Genomic DNA, 18123 nt, shown 5'->3' with positions numbered 1-18123 from the left:
TGTATATGTAAAGGCTATTTTTACTTCTAGATAAACTCTACAGAGAAATCTTTATGTCAATCTTGCAAGTAAAAGAATATCTCAAGTTGAAACAAGCAAGAACACAAGACACAAGATTTAATCCGAGGTTCGGCCACACCACAAAGGTGTCCTACTCCCCGTTGAGGAGCCCACAAAGGGCCGGGTCTTTTTCAACCCTAATCCTCCAAAAGCCGACCACAAAGGTCAAGGCAATCTCTTCTTATCTTAGCTCAAAGAGCGGGTAATACAAACTTCTTAGGGTCGTCCACAAATTTGGAGACTCCCAAGCAACCTCAAAGATCTTGAAACCTAGGGTTTCAAGAACACCAAGAACGCACAAGAGGGGTTTGCACAAGCTCAAGTCTTTGAAAGAGAGATGGGAGAGGAAAACCAAATCGTGAGCACAAGCACAAACCTCACACCCAAGAGCTCCTCCAACAAGGTTGAATCTTGAGGAAGATTTAAGTGTGAGAGAGATGGAGAGATGAGTGCTTTGTCTCAAGTTAGGTGAGCAATAAATGAGTGAGTGTTCAGCCGTCTCGAAGAAGAGAGAGAGGGAGGGGTCTATTTATAGTCACGGCTCAAAAACTAGCCGTTTGACTAAAAAACCCGTTGAAAACCGGTTGAACCGCCCCCAGGGGCGGTTGAACCGCCCCCTGACAGCTCAACAGACTGTCTGCCAGTCTGACTGCCAGACTGACTGGCAGACTGACCTGAGACAGACCAGGACCGGTTGAACCGCCCCCCCAGGGCAGTTGAACCGCCCCCTGAGACCAGTTGAGCTGCCCCCAAGGACAAGTTCAGCTGGTCTAGACCAGAGAGTTTTGGAGAGAAAACCCCAGCTCAGCTGCCCGGGGGCAAGTTCAGCTGGGTATGGTCAAAGAGGTCCACAGCTGAAGTTGAAGTTCAGCTGGAGTTGAAAAAGTTCAACTCAGCTGAAGTCCAGCTCAGCTGAAAAGCTCAGCTGCAGCTGAAGAAGCTCATCACAGCTGAAGTTAAGTTCAGCTGGAAAGCTCAGCTGCAGTTGAAGAAGTTCAGCTGCTTTTCAGCAAGAACACTCTAGGTTTCTCAACCCTAACCATGGTCAACCAAATAATGTTAAAGTGATTTTTGGTTTTCAAAAATAGCTTTTGAATTTGGGGACTTGAGCTATAGCAAACACCTGTACCTGTGCGAAAAAGAACAAGGAAGAATTACATCATGCAACACAAGATTTTACACAAATTTTATACGTCTGTTGCATGAAGTCCTTGGTGCTTCCTTAAGTTCCTGTTTCCTTTTAATCAAACACTGAGAACAAAAACTGTTAGTACCCTTATTTGTTTTGTCATTAAATCACCAAAACCCTCACTTGGGGTTGATTGCACTTACATAGATCATCATCGATAATTTTACATGACATGTACCTTTCCTGTCACAATAGCAGCACTACACATGCGGTTTTGTCTCATAGCTTATAGGATGGTTATATATGCTAACATACGGGTAAACAAAAAAGCAAAAGGATTTGGCAGAATACTGCCCGTCGTTTAGTCTTTGTCTTATTAACTAGTTTTATAATTAGACTATATTTAATACTCGTAGCTGACATTCAAATGTTCGATGTGATACATACTAAATTTTAGTCAGACAAACCAAGCACCCTAATTGAACCGATCGAACCTGCACCAGCTTCACCCACAGTACACACCATACACAGTAATATGGTTGTAATCGAATTGAATACGGATGGATATTACTCGTACCATATTTGTTTTCATTTTTACTCTTTAGATTTGAATCAGATACGAATATTAGTGAGTTGTATCAGATAAGATTTAAATGGATATCAACATCTTAAATATCCGACTTTGATTATATAGATACAGTTATAAATCGGATACTGAATATCATGACTCAGATACAAATCGGATCTTAGCCCTTTTAGATAGATCGAATTCAAATACATACAGATAATTTGTACCATTTACGTTCTTATGCAGGCGGCAACAACATGTTAATAAAAAATAAAATAATAGAATTAATTAGAATTTTTAAAACATAAAGAAATCAGATGAGAAAAACAAGAAAAAATGAGGGAAAGAAAGAGAAAATTAAGAAAAAAAAGAGCGTATATGATTGATGTCGTCTACATGATTCAAGACGCATAAGAAAGAAAATAAAGATAATAAAGGAAAAATAGAAAATAAATAAATAAATAAATCATCTTGTCCATGCGGTGCTTGTGGGGTGGAAACATGGAATGAGCAATGATTTAAAGAATATCGTTCGATGGATGTGAATGAGTAAGAGAAAGAAGAAGTTTAGATAGGATCTTATCCGTTTATTTTTAATGTGTTGGTTACATGGGTGCATTTGTTATGATGGCTCTAGATTTATTTGTAGTGGTGGATTATACGGTAGTATAGATTTAAAGAAACTATAGCGGCTTTTGTGACAACATGCGCACATCATGTATGTAATATCATTGGTGAATCTAGCTGTGAATATTGTCGAGACCAGCAACGTCAGCTTTGCTATATGATGTAAATTTTCTTGAACTTTAAAAGTGTTGTACTAAAAGATTTATAATTTTATTAGGGTAGGCTGACCCCAACAAACTCCTCTAAATTTGCCCATATGTAATATTATTATTTGTAACAGGCTAACAGTAGGTAACACATACATAAAAACATACGCTAATCAAAACTAAATTGGATTTAACAAATTTAGAAATTAGATTGTATCGCGCGAAAGGACCTATACTCAAGGCATGATCACACGAGTTGCTATTTAACAAAATTAGAAATCAGAGTGTATCCAACGAAAGGACCTATACTCAAGACATGGTCACACGTCGCTATTGATATTGTATGTTGTTCGATACCATATATAAGCATAATCCTTGCAGTTCAATGTTCACAATGATGTCCCTTAAGTGTCCATCGGGAAGAAGAAAAAGAAGAAGATCTACAACAACACCAGGAATCAGGAAGTCTCCACGATGCTCCTAAAAACTAAGCATCTACACACCCGACCATGTGTCTCTGATGCAGGCGTTATTTTTGGACACCTAATCTACCAACTTTTCGTGCACACAGAGGATCAGAGAGTTGGGTTACAACTAGATCGCAAAAAGATGATAGGATAATATGGCTAGAGGGAGTGGATAGCCTATAAAATATTTTACAAAAATTATAATAATAACTAGAGATAAGATATTTAAATATGTGAAAGTGTTTACTTGCTCTAGTTTTGATTTTCTCTAAACTACCTCTTAATCAAACTAGTTGTTGGTAAAGGATTGTAGTCAAGCTACTCACTTAGCAAGAGATAAAAATTAATCACAAACTACACAAAAAATAGATAGATTAATATGATACAACAAGCAAATGGAATTGTAAAAATAATTTGGAGTGCAAATCGTATGGGATAATAGATGATATAAGATTTACCCATGAAGTTCAATTGCTTAGCGCCAACCTACACCCTTATTGTGGAGAGCCCAAGCCAAGTGATTCACACACTGGTTGATATCACATGCCAAAACCACCATAAGCAAACATCCTAAGAATCACTCTCGGAAGGCACTACAACAAGTCATGATTTTACTATAATTGCACTTCGTGAATCTTCCATGATGAATGAGTACAAGAGCTCCCCATAATGATGATAGGAACTTATGGCAATCTGCAATAGCCTCTTTCCTCAACCAATCAAGGAAAGCACTAAGGCTGCATTCTCGTGTAAAAAATACATACTCACTCCGTCTCATTATATATATAAGACGTAACCATCTCTGATTTAAAGACCAAGAAATCTATGTAATTCTCTCTGTACCACTGTATCGATGTACGTATGTATGTGCATAAAAAGAACACATATTATATTGTGGGACAATAAAAAAATGGTTATGCCTTTTTATATTCTAAGACAAGGGAATACATTATAGAGTATACCGTTTACATAGTGAAATTTAAAAATAAAGAGTGGGATAGGGAGTCAGGCTACGGAGAGGCCCTCCTTTTGGTGTTGGAGCCTGGATACGGGCCTTTTATGGGCAAACAACCAAACTCTTTATATTCCAATTCCACTGTGGATCCCAGTTCAATTCTCGGTTTGACCTTACAAAAGGGCAACTAGTTCAGAAGTAACTCAAATAGTAAGTTTTGTGTGGGTGAGACAATATATTAAGAAAAAAAGACATTTACAAGAAACAAAAACATTGGTGAGCTCTGCCGATTTTATAACAGCACGTATCATGTATGTATGAGAAGGGGGACTACCGCGCTGGATCGTGTCAAATACCAAATGCGGTTATGTTTAGGCTAGTCAATCTTCTCGGCAATCGGAGAATGAAATCCATCCTGGCTCCTTCTCGGTCCATGGCTAGACATAAGGGTGGCAGGATTTTTCACTCCTGGTCACCTTGGGGTCCAACATGGGCAGGATACTTTGCAGAAACATCTGCCCAGGTGCTTTGTCCTTCTGTCAGCTGCTTCACCACGGACGCCACCTCGTTTATGTCCACACGGATCTGCTCCTTGCTGTCCCTCTCTCGGATAGTCACGTTTGTTGCCGAATCCACTGTCACGGCAAATGGAACACCAATCTCATCGGTCCTCGCGTATCTCCTCCCAATAGAAATTGCTGCAAGATAACAAACACAAGGCTAAGCTCGCATGTGTAGTCCATTCAGCCTAGGCTATACAGAATGGAGTACTTAAGATCGTACAGCACATACCAGTAGTATCAATAATGTGTGAGATACCAGCAGTTGTTAATGCCTTGGCGATTTCCTTGGCAGCAGCATCAAACTCTTGATTCTTGACGAGGGGGAACACGGTGCACTTGATAGGAGCCACAAGAGGAGGAAACCGGAAGACATTCAGTTGTTCCTCTTCTGATTTGCTAGGCCTTGTGCAAAATGAGTGCTCAAACAAGCAGTAGATGATCCGGCCTATTCCAAATGACGGCTCAATAACTGAAGGGGTGAAGACTCGCTGATGTTCCAGCTTCTTTTCCATGCTGATTGATACCATCTTCTTTGTAATCACCACATCTTTTCCAAGCGTGCAGACTTTAAAATTTGTCTCCCCCTTGGTTTCTAGTTCAGCTTTCATCTCAAATGCTTCTTTCTCACTCATAGCCTGATATGGTAATACCAACAGAATAAAGTAGTTTACTCAGGGAAGGGAGACATCAGAAAAGCTAAAAGACACATATAACAAGGATAATGACAGGACTTGTTACCTCCAAAGCTTCAAGGACCATCTTTTGGTTGCCCTTAAAAGCCAGCCCCAGGTCTTTCTTCGAGGGAACTATGACAAGTTTCTGCAATAATAAATATCAGCAAACATATAAGCACATGTTAATGCCATAAATAACAACTTTTCATTTTAATGGAAAAAAATCTATATAACAACGCCTTGTCTCGCTACCGCTTTAAAAACCATGCATGTATTTAACATGAAAACTAAGATATAGCTACTGCAGAAACTGGATATGATATCTCACCTCAACCTCTCTAGGTTTGGAGAATTTTTCATGAGCAACAAGTGGGACACCGCTTTTCTCCTGTGAGATAAAAGTAGACAATCATGAGAATATTAGTAGCACAGCAAAAAGAGAACAACGATACAAATTTCATTTAGGGAGTGCAGCTACAACATGAGATGAGCAACTCAATTGACGTATCAACATATCCAAAGGAGAAAAATATGTCTCTGGTAAATTATCCAGTGTGTGAAAAAGATGCAGTGAGCTTACACTGTGAGCTTTCAAATCATATGCAGATCTATCAGCAATACCCACACACTCTATCCACCCATAAGAGCACTCTATCTCAGCATCCCAACAATCAGCAGCATAATGAGCCATCTCATTAGGTAAATGCTGCCTGAAGCGCAACCGACCCTTATCAATTCCCAAGCATGTCAGGAAAAGATAGACCCTTCCAATGAAGTAACCAAGTGTCTCGTTATTAACAGTTCCCTGTAAATAGCAACAGTGTAAAAGTTCAAGATTATATCCAGGGTAAGAACAACACATATAAACAAAAGAACAAAAGGAATGAGATTAAATTTGAAAGACAAATATTGCCACAACTTGTTAACCTTTGCAACTGCTTCCCCGAGCTTCAATAGTTTGGCCGACTCCCCTGAGAGTTGTAGCTCTCTTGGAAACATCAGGAACTCCAAATCAGCAACATCAACAAATTTTGGATGTGATTTGTCCTCTGGGTCCACAAAATGCTCAATCTCTGCCAATGTGAATTCACGCACTCGGAGAAGACCTTGTCGTGGCGAGATCTGATTGTCAAGTTCCAGACGTAGTGAGTACGTTAAAAAAAGGAATATCTAAGCAACTATTGCTTAGCCAATAACTGCTTTTTGAAGCAAAGTATTGCTAACACTAACAAATGTACTGTCAACTATCATACTATAGAACTTTTATTAAATTCAATAACAGAATATGAAGCACCGAACCATCATGTAAATTCTGAACAGTGACTGAAGCATGCCACAAGCCCACAATTGCAGAAGCAACAAGTGAAATGGTATATAATACTACAACTATCATTAGAAACCACTCATAAAAATGTAATAAAAAATACAAACCTCATTTCTAAAAGCTTGCCCAATTTGAGCAGCTGCAAAGGGGAGCTTTTGGCCATTGTAATAGTATAGATCCTTGAAATTTACAAAAATACCCTGTGCTGTCTCTGGTCGCATATACCTATTTCCGCCACACAAAATTGGACCTTTTTTTAGCAAATCACCACAAAAGGAACATAATTGCAGACAGAATGGACATATTCTTACCCCACGCTAAGACCAGTGGGGCCAATAGATGTCTGGAACATAAGATTGAATGGGTAGGGATCAGAAAGCGGATTTTTTGTATCAGGGGCAACAATGTCGTATTCCTTAATCTTTGCACCAAGTTCCTCTGCTGAGAGGTCATCCAAAATGGCAAGAATACGCTTAAATTCATCAGCCTTCTCTTGGGGCAAGGCAAGGTCTTTCTCAAGCTTCTCCTTGCAAAAATCTTTCAACAAGTGGTCAGCACGGTAGCATGTGCCTGTCTTCTCGTCTTTAACCATGAGGTCAGTAAACTTCTCGACATGGCCCGATGCCTTCAAGACAACCTCAGGCGTCACACAGGGGCAGTCAACCTCCAACATATTCTCTTCCAAAACAAAGTGCTGGGGAGAAATTAAGAATATCAGTAACCTTAGCAAAGAAAAAGTAGAACATGATGAATCATCAACCACAAGAAATAACAAAACTAGCAAATCACAACACAAACTGCACCAAGGAAAGCTAGATTTTTTTTTCACTGCACATTTTCCAACTAGTACTCACTAATTGGCATGAACAAACTTTTATAAGATTAATGTCAACAATGTACAACTAAGCACGGAAAATATTTTTTAATCAGCTGACAGAACAATGCATACAAATTTGAAAAGGGGTAAATGTAATACTCATGTCATAGCAGAAAATCGTGATCCTCCTCCGGAATATAGACAAAATCTCAGTGGAAAACTAAATTATACAAATCAATCAGTTAATGAATAAAACAACCCCTTCTCCGCATCCACACATGTCACAATCGTTGACGCGCAGCAACAACGCACATCAGCTGAGACGAAACTACGGGCAAAAAAAAATCAAAAGCATTCAGAGACAGATCGTGGGCATCACCTGGCGCCAGAAGGAAAGCACGTTGGCCTTAACGCGGCACCCGGGCGGCCCGTAGTCGTAGAGCCCCGCGACACCGCGGTAGATCTTGAAGGAGGGTATGTAAAACAGCTTCCGCTCCAGCGTGTTGACCACCGCCTGGCGCAGCTCCTCCCTCGCGGCGCCACCCGCGCCCGCCCCGACCGCCTGCTGCAGCCGGCGCGCGGCGGCGCCGGCCTCGACCTTGAGCGCCTTGAGCGCCTCGACCGCGGCGTCCACGTCGGCCTTGGACGCGCCGCCGCCGGCCTTGAGCGCGCGCACGGCCTCGGCCTGCGCGTCCACGGCGGCCTGGCGCTCCGCGAGCGAGCGCCGCAACGCGTCCTCCGACGCCGCGGCCATGGAGGTGACTATGGCGGTGGTGTGGTGCCGGCGGCGGCGGCTAGGGTTGCGGCGGGCTGGGTTCTGGGTTTAGGAGTGGAGCCGGGGAGTGAGAAGAAAATGAACTGGGGGGCGGAATCGCATAAAGACCATTTGATGAATGTTGAATGCGGCCGCGGCAACGAAACCGGGACGCACGAAGATCGTTGAGGAATGTGCTTTACCAATTCCGCATGATAGAAGTCCACGTAAACGTAAGTTTATTCGATTTGTATTTTAACCAGCATCATGCTCGTGCGTTGCTAGAAAAAAAATAGTCCCACAATAATTAAATGTTTGTATCTCTGTCGTAAAAATAATCTTTTTAAGGCTGTTTTAGGAACTCCGTTTTCACACATGATTACTATTTTCTCAAGAAATTAGCTAATTAGTTAGTTTTAGCTGTGGTGAAGCAACTAACAACTCAACCCATGCTTCTTCTCACGGCTCCGCTCCGCTCCGCTTCTTCTCACGGCTCTCAATTCTAGCTGCTTCCGTCTACTCCTACAGCTGTTTGGTAAAGAAGATTAGCTCAATGTTGTGACTCCCGCTTCAGCACATGAGATAACCAGTGAGAATCCGGGGGAGCAGGTACTTTTTGCTCCAAGGGTATAGTACCAAAAAAATGAGTAGAGCGCTGCCAATTGCCAAATAACCCTACAACTAACAATTATGTGGTTTATTGGTTGATAGGTTCTAAACTTCGCAATTAGTTTGAGATGTTTATTATTAGTTGTATAGATTTGGAACATAGCCTAAGTCAGATGTGTGTCTAGCAAGTCGCTCGCTACGATCTCTCTAGAGACATGCAGCTCTTCCGGTAAAAATGCAGTAGTATAAAATCGGCCAGAAACAGCTAGGTGAATGGGGAGACTCACTGGGGACTGTACAGTAATAAATGGATAGATAGATCGATAGATAGATATGTTGGATTAATGTGGGCTTGGCCCAAATTAATATTCAATAATAGTCAATGCTAATGGCCCACTTTAATGCTATGGTGTACTAATTATTTAGTACCATATTGGAAGTTCAAAGGACAAATCAATCAACTTAAATAGGTGGACCATTGGTGCATCTATTGAGAAGTTGAGAAAAGGATGAAGGACTGCCACACGCGCGCGCGCGCGCGCCGCCGCCGGCTCGTGGTAGATCGGACTCACGCGAATTGCAAACAACACATTCCCGTCCCATCTTCTGCGAGCACAGAGAGAGTGGGAGAGCAGGCCTCCGAAATCGTCGCCTTCCCGAGTTGACGCGTGCTGCTGTTCTTCTTCCCGGCGACCGTTCGAGGGACTGCACAGCGTACATCTTCCTGCACCGACTTCGTACGGCTACATCGAACAAACACACGAGATGTCTCGTGTGAATGGAGCCACTGGTGCCTTGAGCATCGGTCCCTCCGCTGGGTACACTCTGTTCTTCGTATTTGTGCATGTTTCATTGCTGTTTACTGCTTATGCGAGTAGTTATACACACATGCACATACATGTCTTCACATATATCGCACTGATTTTCTGGATTAAATTAAAACTAAAAATGCCTAACTTTCTAACAATCCAAAAATCTGATATTAGGCATTTTTCTGTTAGTGGTTTTGCTGCTGCGTTAAAACCAAGTGAACCTTTTGATGGGACGTTTTACAAGAGATGGCGTAGTAAGATGATACTGTGGTTGACCGCAATGAACTGCTATCACGCCGCACAGGGGAAACCCGAACAGTTCACTCCTGAAGAGGAGAGAATGTTCGACGTTGCCGATAACCTGTTTCGAGGCGCCGTGATTGGCGCTCTTGCCAACAAGTATGTTGATTCTTATCTAACGTGCACATCTGCAAAAGAGTTATGGGATGCATTAGATGAGAAGTTTGGTGTTTCTGATGCTAGTAGCGAGATGTACATCATGGAGCAGCTATTTGACTATAAGATGGTGGAAAACCGTCCTGTAGTTGAACAGGCTCATGAAATACAGGCACTGGCTAAAGAACTCGAACAATTCCCATGTGTCTTGCCTGACAAGTTCGTGGCCGGCGGTATTATCGCTAAACTGCCACCATTTTGGACGGACTTTGCTACCACTCTAAAACATAAGAGACAAGAGTTTAGCGTGGCTGAGCTTATTGGTTCTCTTGATGTTGAGGAGAGGGCGAGAGCAAAAGACACTCGTGGAAAAGGAGTTGAGACTTCTAGTGCCAATATGGTACAAAAGAAGAACTCCAATGCATCACATAATAATAAAAAGAAGAACAAGCAACAGAATGCCACGAAGCCCAAGCAGACAGCCTCGTTCAAAAAGAAGAACAAAGGAGCTGGTTGCTTTGTTTGCGGGAGTACTGATCATTGGGCAAGCGCTTGTCCAGACCGCAAATTTAAGCAAGAGAAAAAACCAGCTCAAGAGAAGAAAACAGTAAACATGGTTGTTAGCGAGACTGCAGAAGGAACATCGGGGTATGGTAATCTTTTACCTACTGTTCTTTCAGTGTGTCAATCCCCTGAGTGGTGGGCTGATACAGGTGCTAATATTCATGTGTGTGCTGATATTTCTTTATTTTCTTCTTATCAGTGCAAAGGGACTGGAGCCTTGTTGATGGGGAACGGATCACATGCGCGTGTTCTTGGTGTTGGTACAGTCATTCTAAAGTTTACTTCGGGAAAGACGGTGCTATTGAAGAACGTGCAGCATGTCCCCTCCATCAAAAAGAATCTAGTTAGTGGCTCTCAATTGTGTCGAGATGGCTACAAAATTGTCTTTGAGTCTAATAAATGTATATTGTCTAAGTATGGAACGTTTGTTGGAAAAGGCTATGACAGCGGAGGCTTGTTCCGCTTATCTTTGCATGATGCGTGTAATAAGTCTGTGAACAATGTTGTTTCGAATGAGTCGTATATTTGGCATTCACGACTTTGTCATATCAATTTTGGTTGTGTCTCGCGGTTAGCAGATTTAAATTTAATCCCGAAATTTGATTTAGTCAAAGGTTCTAAGTGTCAGGTGTGCGTGCAATCTAAGCAACCTCGCAAGCCTCACAAGGCTGCGGAGGCGAGGAATTTGGCACCACTAGACTTAATACATTCCGATTTATGTGAGATGAACGGAATATTGACTAAAGGAGGCAAGCGATATTTTATTACTTTTATCGATGACTCTACTAGATTTTGTTATGTGTATCTCTTAAAATCAAAAGATGAAGCTTTGCATTATTTTAAGACCTACAAAGCTGAAGTTGAAAATCAACTCGAGAGGAAAATTAAACGGTTAAGGTCTGATCGTGGTGGAGAATATTTTTCGGGTGATTTTTCTGATTTTTGTGTGGAACATGGTATTATTCATGAGAGGACACCACCATACTCACCACAATCCAATGGGGTTGCTGAAAGAAAGAACCGTACTCTAACTGATTTGGTTAACGCCATGTTAGAGACTTCAGGGCTATCTAAGGAATGGTGGGGTGAGGCGATCTTGACGGCGTGTCATGTCCTGAATAAAGTTCCCACAAAGAACAAAGAAATCACACCATTCGAGGAATGGGAAAAGAAGAAATTAAATATCTCCTATTTGCGCACCTGGGGTTGTTTGGCTAAAGTGAATGTGCCAATTAACAAGAAGCGCAAATTAGGACCGAAAACTGTTGATTGTGTTTTCCTTGGGTATGCTTTCCACAGCATTGGATATAGGTTTTTAATTATAAACTCTGGAGTACCGGACATGTTGGTTGGTACAATTATGGAGTCCAGAGATGCTACGTTTTTTGAGGACGAATTTCCCATGAAAGCTACACATGATACGTCTAATGATGAACCAACGATACCCCATGAGCATTTTATTCCGGTAGAACACACTGAGGAATCCCATATACATAATCATGTGGAAAATGACAATGTATCAACTCGAAAGAGTAAGAGACCAAGGATTGCAAAGTCCTTTGGTGATGATTACATTGTATATCTTGTGGATGACACACCAAGTACCATTGAAGAGGCATATTCCTCTCCTGATGCTGACTTTTGGAAGGAAGCAATAAGGAGTGAGATGGATTCTATTATGTCTAATGCAACTTGGGAGGTAGTTGAGCGTCCTTATGGGTGTAAGCCCATTGGAAGTAAATGGGTGTTCAAAAAAAAACTTAGGCCTGATGGTACTATTGAAAGGTACAAGGCGAGGCTTGTAATTAAAGGCTATTCACAGAAGGAAGGTGAGGATTTCTTTGATACTTATTCACCTGTGGCTCGATTGACCACAATTCGTGTGCTACTTTCTTTGGCTGCCTCTCATGGTCTACTCGTCCATCAAATGGATGTTAAGACAGCATTCCTAAATGGAGAGCTAGATGAGGAAATTTACATGGAGCAGCCAGCTGGGTTTGTAGCAAACGGTCAAGAAGGCATGGTGTGTAAATTATTGAAATCTTTATATGGCCTAAAACAAGCACCTAAGCAATGGCATGAAAAGTTCGATAAAACTTTGACATCTGCCAGTTTTGTTGTGAACGAAGCAGACAAGTGTGTATACTATCGGTATGGTGGGGGCGAGGGAGTAATTTTATGCCTATATGTTGATGACATTCTAATCTTGGGGACGAGTCTTGATGTGATTAAAGAGACAAAAGACTTTCTGTCTAATAATTTTGAAATGAAAGATTTGGGAGAAGCTGATGTTATTCTTAACATTAAGCTACTGAGAGAAGGCATTGGTGGGATCACACTTGTGCAATCCCATTATGTGGAAAAGGTTTTGAGTCGCTTTGGTTTTAGCGAATGTGAACCTGCTCCAACGCCTTATGATCCTAGTAAGCTATTAAAGAAAAATCGAAGGATAGCTAGGGATCAATTGAGATATTCCCAAATAATTGGTTCACTCATGTATTTAGCTAGCGCTACGAGGCCTGACATCTCATTTGCTGTGAGCAAACTTAGTCGATTTGTTTCAAATCCGGGAGATGATCACTGGCGTGCTCTTGAGAGAGTTTTGCGCTATCTAAAGGGTACTATGAGTTTAGGCATCCATTATACCGGGTACCCAACAGTTCTGGAGGGTTATTGTGATGCAAACTGGATATCTGATGCTGATGAGATATATGCCACAAGTGGATATGTGTTTTCACTTGGAGGTGGTGCTGTTTCATGGAAGTCTTGCAAGCAGACCATCTTAACGAGGTCGACTATGGAAGCAGAACTCACAGCATTAGATACCGCTTCAGTTGAGGCTGAGTGGCTTCGTGAACTCCTTATGGATTTACCGGTGGTTGAAAAACCTGTGCCGGCTATTTCCATGAACTGTGATAATCAGACTGTGATAATTAAGATAAACAGTTCTAAGGATAATATGAAGTCGACAAGGCACATAAAGAGGCGTTTGAAATCTGTCAGGAAATTGAGAAACTCCGGAGTAATAGCGTTGGATTATGTCCATACGTCTAAAAATCTGGCAGATCAATTTACTAAGGGGCTATCACGTAGTGTGATAGATAGTGCATCAAGTGAGATGGGCATGAGACCCACCTAAAGTTTATCATAGTGGTAACCTGTTCTATGTGATCGGAGATCCCGTGAATTAGAATGGTGAAACAAGCTAGTGGTAGACTGAGAGGAAAGACCCTTAATAAGGCTCATTTCAGATGCATATCTTTCCTTACTGTAAGGTAGGTTGGTGTTTACACCTTAATATGTTCCAAGTGGCTTTGTGAAGCAAAGATGTTGTCCTACAGAACATCTTTAGAGGAACATACCTATATGGGTTAACTGCTAGTCACAGTTTATGAGATCTGGGTGGTTTCTAGATACCCATGAAAGGCTATGAAGTTTGATTTATATGCTCCAACCAGAGGGGATGCGTTCAGCAATCTAGTACTGGTAAAGAGTTTAGATGAAACTCATTCCACGCAAAACTGCCAATTCAAGGCCTAGTCCATTGTGCAGTTGTGGTCAAGTGTAGTCTAAGTTCTAGGTGGATGTTCAACTTAACAGTCTCCATCGAAACACCAGTATATCAAACGTTTGAGATGATGAGAGCTTTTTTGTGTGACTTAGCATTTGGTGGGGATTGTTGGATTAATGTGGGCTTGGCCCAAATTAATATTCAATAATAGTCAATGCTAATGGCCCACTTTAATGCTATGGTGTACTAATTATTTAGTACCATATTGGAAGTTCAAAGGACAAATCAATCAACTTAAATAGGTGGACCATTGGTGCATCTATTGAGAAGTTGAGAAAAGGATGAAGGGCTGCCACACGCGCGCGCGCGCGCGCCGCCGCCGCCGGCCGGGCCGTGGCTCGTGGCTCGTGGCTCGTGGTAGATCGGACCTTGGTCCGAATATTCCTTTCAAACGGTTGCACATTTTGCCTGGAGTGATGACCGTCATGATAACCGTCCGTTTCCTGTCTTATGGCTAGTAACGGACGTCAGTTACTGTCGTCAGTTTCCAGTTCTAATGCGCAACCGTTTCTGTCCGTTGTTCTTCTCCCTTCTTCTGACCGCCTATAAGAATGGAGAGGGAGGGCTCTTCCAGTCACGCGAATTATCTCACGCGAATTGCAAACAACACATTCCCGTCCCATCTTCTGCGAGCACAGAGAGAGTGGGAGAGCAGGCCTCCGAAATCACCGACCGCAGAGATACACTTGCACGGGTGTGCGGGCGATCAGATTTTTGGGGAGTGTCTTCGCGACTGCTCGCGTGATCTGTTTGTCCAGCTGCTTCGTTCACAGCTTGCTGTTCGTCGCCTTCCCGAGTTGACGCGTGCTGCTGTTCTTCTTCCCGGCGACCGTTCGAGGGACTGCACAGCGTACATCTTCCTGCACCGACTTCGTACGGCTACATCGAACAAACACACGAGATGTCTCGTGTGAATGGAGCCACTGGTGCCTTGAGCATCGGTCCCTCCGCTGGGTACACTCTGTTCTTCGTATTTGTGCATGTTTCATTGCTGTTTACTGCTTATGCGAGTAGTTATACACACATGCACATACATGTCTTCACATATATCGCACTGATTTTCTGGATTAAATTAAAACTAAAAATGCATAACTTTCTAACAAGATAGAGCCGGAGCTATCAGCTTGCTGATCAGTGTGGTGTGGGTGTGTCAACTCGGCTTGAGAAATCAGATAAGAATAAAATGACGTGGACGGTCCCGGGTACTCAATTTCGGTCACCCCACCCACGTTGCGCAAATTGCACGTACCACTACTCTCACAGTTCCACGTTTCGGATACGGAAAGCCACTGGCATTGAGGGGTACTCCTCCTTGGAGTAATAGCTGTCAATTATGCTATACGTATACCATTAAATTTGCCACCAAATATGTTTTTTCATAGTAAACCTACTTGGAGTAATAGGTGTCGCTCCTATTATAGAGATAAAAAACACTGTATAACCAGTATAAACCGATACGAATTAAAGTCAATCAAACAGCATGGCTTAACAATTCCTCTCTATATTTTTGGCCGACGTAGTATTATATTGTTATTAAGTATCGTTTCCATTTAAGTATCGTTTCCATTCACATGCAAAGCCGATCACTTGCAAAACTTGTCAACTTTAAATTCCTACACATGATGAAACGTAGCTACTATAGGATTATATATTCCATGGTTTCGAAGGACTGAAAGATACTACCTAGCTAACTATACATGTGTGCTGATCGTCGCGCGATACAATGTCAAGTAGCACCTTGCCACGGCGACGACGCCGACGCCGACGCCGCGGAAGTCGAGGACCGCCCCGCCGGCGCCACCCCGCCCGCGAAGGCGGCCTGCAGGTCCAAGTCGCCGCCGCCGCTCTGCAGGATGCGCGCGTACTGGCCGAGGTCGGGGAACGACGACGACGGCTCCTCGTGACAGCCAACAGGAGCAGCAGCAGCGCTCGGCGTCCCCGGCCGATGCTGGCCGCGGTAGCGGGGCTGGAAGGCGGCAGCGGTGCCGTGGCCCGCGTTAGCGGGGAAGTTGAGTTTGGCCTTGGCGCCCCGGAAGCGGAGCGCGGCGTCGTCGTAGGCGCGCGCGGCGTCCTCGGCGGTGGCGAAGGTGCCGAGCCACACGCGCGCCGCCTTCACCGGGTCCCGGATCTCCGCCGCCCACTTGCCCCACGGCCGCTGCCGCACGCCGCGGTACCGAGGCCGCCGCTGTGGCTCCGTCGCCGGCGCGTGGACGGCCCTGCGGTGCGTCACTGAATCCACGCAGGAGAGGGGAGCGTGTCGGCCTGTCAGGTCGTCGTCACACAAATGTAACAGGGAGTAAAACCGGTTCATCCATATCCACCCCGCTGTAGGTAAAAAGTGTGGAGCACTGCACGTGGGCCCGTGCACCACGAGCACGTGGGCACGTACCTTGCTGGCCGAGCCCGGCCGGTGGCGAGCTCCGCGTCCCGGCGCCGACGACGTGAGCCAGCGCCGCGACGATGACGGCGTGCTCGTCCTCGGCGCGCAACCGGGGGCCGCCCCAAGAGACACCGCCGCCTCCCGCCGCCTGTGGCACGCCGCTACTACCGGCCGGCGGCGGCGGCGACGGACCCCTGTCGCGACGGACGATGCCCCGATGAGCGGCGGCGCGATCCACGCTTGCGTGTCTGTGCGCGGCGCCAGCGCGCGCGAGGCGAGGCGACGCCCTTGTGCTTGTTCACGTGTCGGGGGCTGGCTGTTAGTCGCGTGCGAACAGAGAGAGGCGATAAGGACGGGACTGACTCGATCAGGCTCCATCCCTTTATAACCAACTGCCTCCCGACAGCACGCGCCTAGGCTAGTTACTGTCACCGATTAAAGCGGCTATATCTTTACTTGTGCTTGTTATTATCACAAAGACATTTTATTTCAGAACGGCTGACACGTTGTGCCAATAATTCTTTTTGCTCACAGGTCCAAAGTATGTATAAAGTAATACGACCAAATCTTCGATTTGGTGCCGTCGTCGAGTCATAAACATTTCGTTAAATAAAATGAAGTTTTGTTATGTTTTGTTTGAGTGTCAGAATTTTGTTACTCCGCCCGTTTCTAAATAATACTCCCTCTCTGTCAGTAGTTATTTTAGTTTTTTCATTTTTATGTCTATATTCAAATAAATGACAATGAATGTGAACATATACATCAATTATCAAATGAACTTGTTAAAAGCCTAAAACGACTTTTATTTTGAAACAAAGAGAGTATTTGTTTTAAAGTGTCTGGATTCGTACTATATTTGGTGTATATATTTTATATATGTATCTAGATTTATTGTTATCCATATAGATATAGACCAAAAAATAAGGAGCCAAAACAAACACTATTGTGGAACTAAGGGAGTACTATTATTTTTGGATTCCTATACCTTCTGTTGGTTGAGACAATAACAACAACATGATCATTTTTTTCTCTCTTTGTGGGGGAGAGGTGAAGAGGTAGAGGACCGAGGCCTTTGTTTAGATTTGTCAAGAGCAATTTCAAGAGTTCCTCCCAAGTCCTAACTTCAATTTGTATATCTCTATTGAAAGAGCTATCACATGGAATATTCTCTTGGTATATCTCTCTAAAGCTCTCTCCAACAAGGTTCGATATAGCCTTTTGTATACTAAATTTAGCGATTCCAGCACCCAGTTCGTTCTCCAACAACAAAAACAAAAACATCCGATAAAGTAGCGGAGTACTTGCTCGTAGTATTTTGTTGAGTGTATCTTTTTTTCATCGTTGTTTCCGAGGGACAAAATTAGCACAAGGAGAAGCACCAATGCCTAAACATGGTGCAACAAGTCAGGAAGATTATGATAGATAAGTTTGTAAGAGTTCAACACTTACTGTTCCTTGTACATCATTTTTTTGTCTCAATCTTGTTAGGACATTGTTTCATAGTTATAGTTAGTGTCGGGTACCGTAATTAGGGGTACCCCTAACACTCCTAAACACGGCTGGAAAACGTCTTCAGAACAAACCATAAAGACTGATAAGCACGGTTCAAGTCAAGGCCTCGTCTGCCAAGGGACGCGATCTCGCCTCGCCCGAGTCCGGCCTCGGGCGGGAACAGTAGTCCCGGGCGGATTCACGCCTCGACCGAGG

At 43.5% G+C, this 18123-nt stretch overlaps 2 protein-coding genes across 2 annotated transcripts; both read right to left on the bottom strand.

Moving 5' to 3' along the window:
- Positions 1–3900: 3900 nt before the first annotated feature.
- On the bottom strand, positions 3901–8368 carry LOC103643028 (glycine--tRNA ligase, mitochondrial 1). The gene is made up of 9 exons (XM_008666183.4): positions 7710–8368; positions 6825–7207; positions 6621–6738; positions 6117–6311; positions 5770–5994; positions 5518–5577; positions 5254–5334; positions 4745–5150; positions 3901–4650 (listed from the first exon to the last, which is right to left on the bottom strand). The coding sequence occupies exons 1-9, from the start codon at positions 8082–8084 to the stop codon at positions 4415–4417; spliced, it is 2079 nt and encodes a 692-aa protein (XP_008664405.1). The 5' UTR covers positions 8085–8368; the 3' UTR covers positions 3901–4414.
- Positions 8369–15538: 7170 nt separating this feature from the next.
- Positions 15539–17879, bottom strand: LOC103645181 (ethylene-responsive transcription factor ERF113). The gene is made up of 3 exons (XM_023301320.2): positions 17866–17879; positions 16426–16709; positions 15539–16298 (listed from the first exon to the last, which is right to left on the bottom strand). The coding sequence occupies exons 1-3, from the start codon at positions 17877–17879 to the stop codon at positions 15763–15765; spliced, it is 834 nt and encodes a 277-aa protein (XP_023157088.2). The 3' UTR covers positions 15539–15762.
- Between the last annotated feature and the right edge of the window lie 244 nt (positions 17880–18123).

Source organism: Zea mays, chromosome 1, assembly GCF_902167145.1.
Source record: "Zea mays cultivar B73 chromosome 1, Zm-B73-REFERENCE-NAM-5.0, whole genome shotgun sequence".
NCBI classification, from domain to species: Eukaryota; Viridiplantae; Streptophyta; class Magnoliopsida; order Poales; family Poaceae; genus Zea; species Zea mays.
Note: the sequence above shows the minus strand (reverse complement) of the source record. Positions and strands in the feature narration are given on the sequence as shown.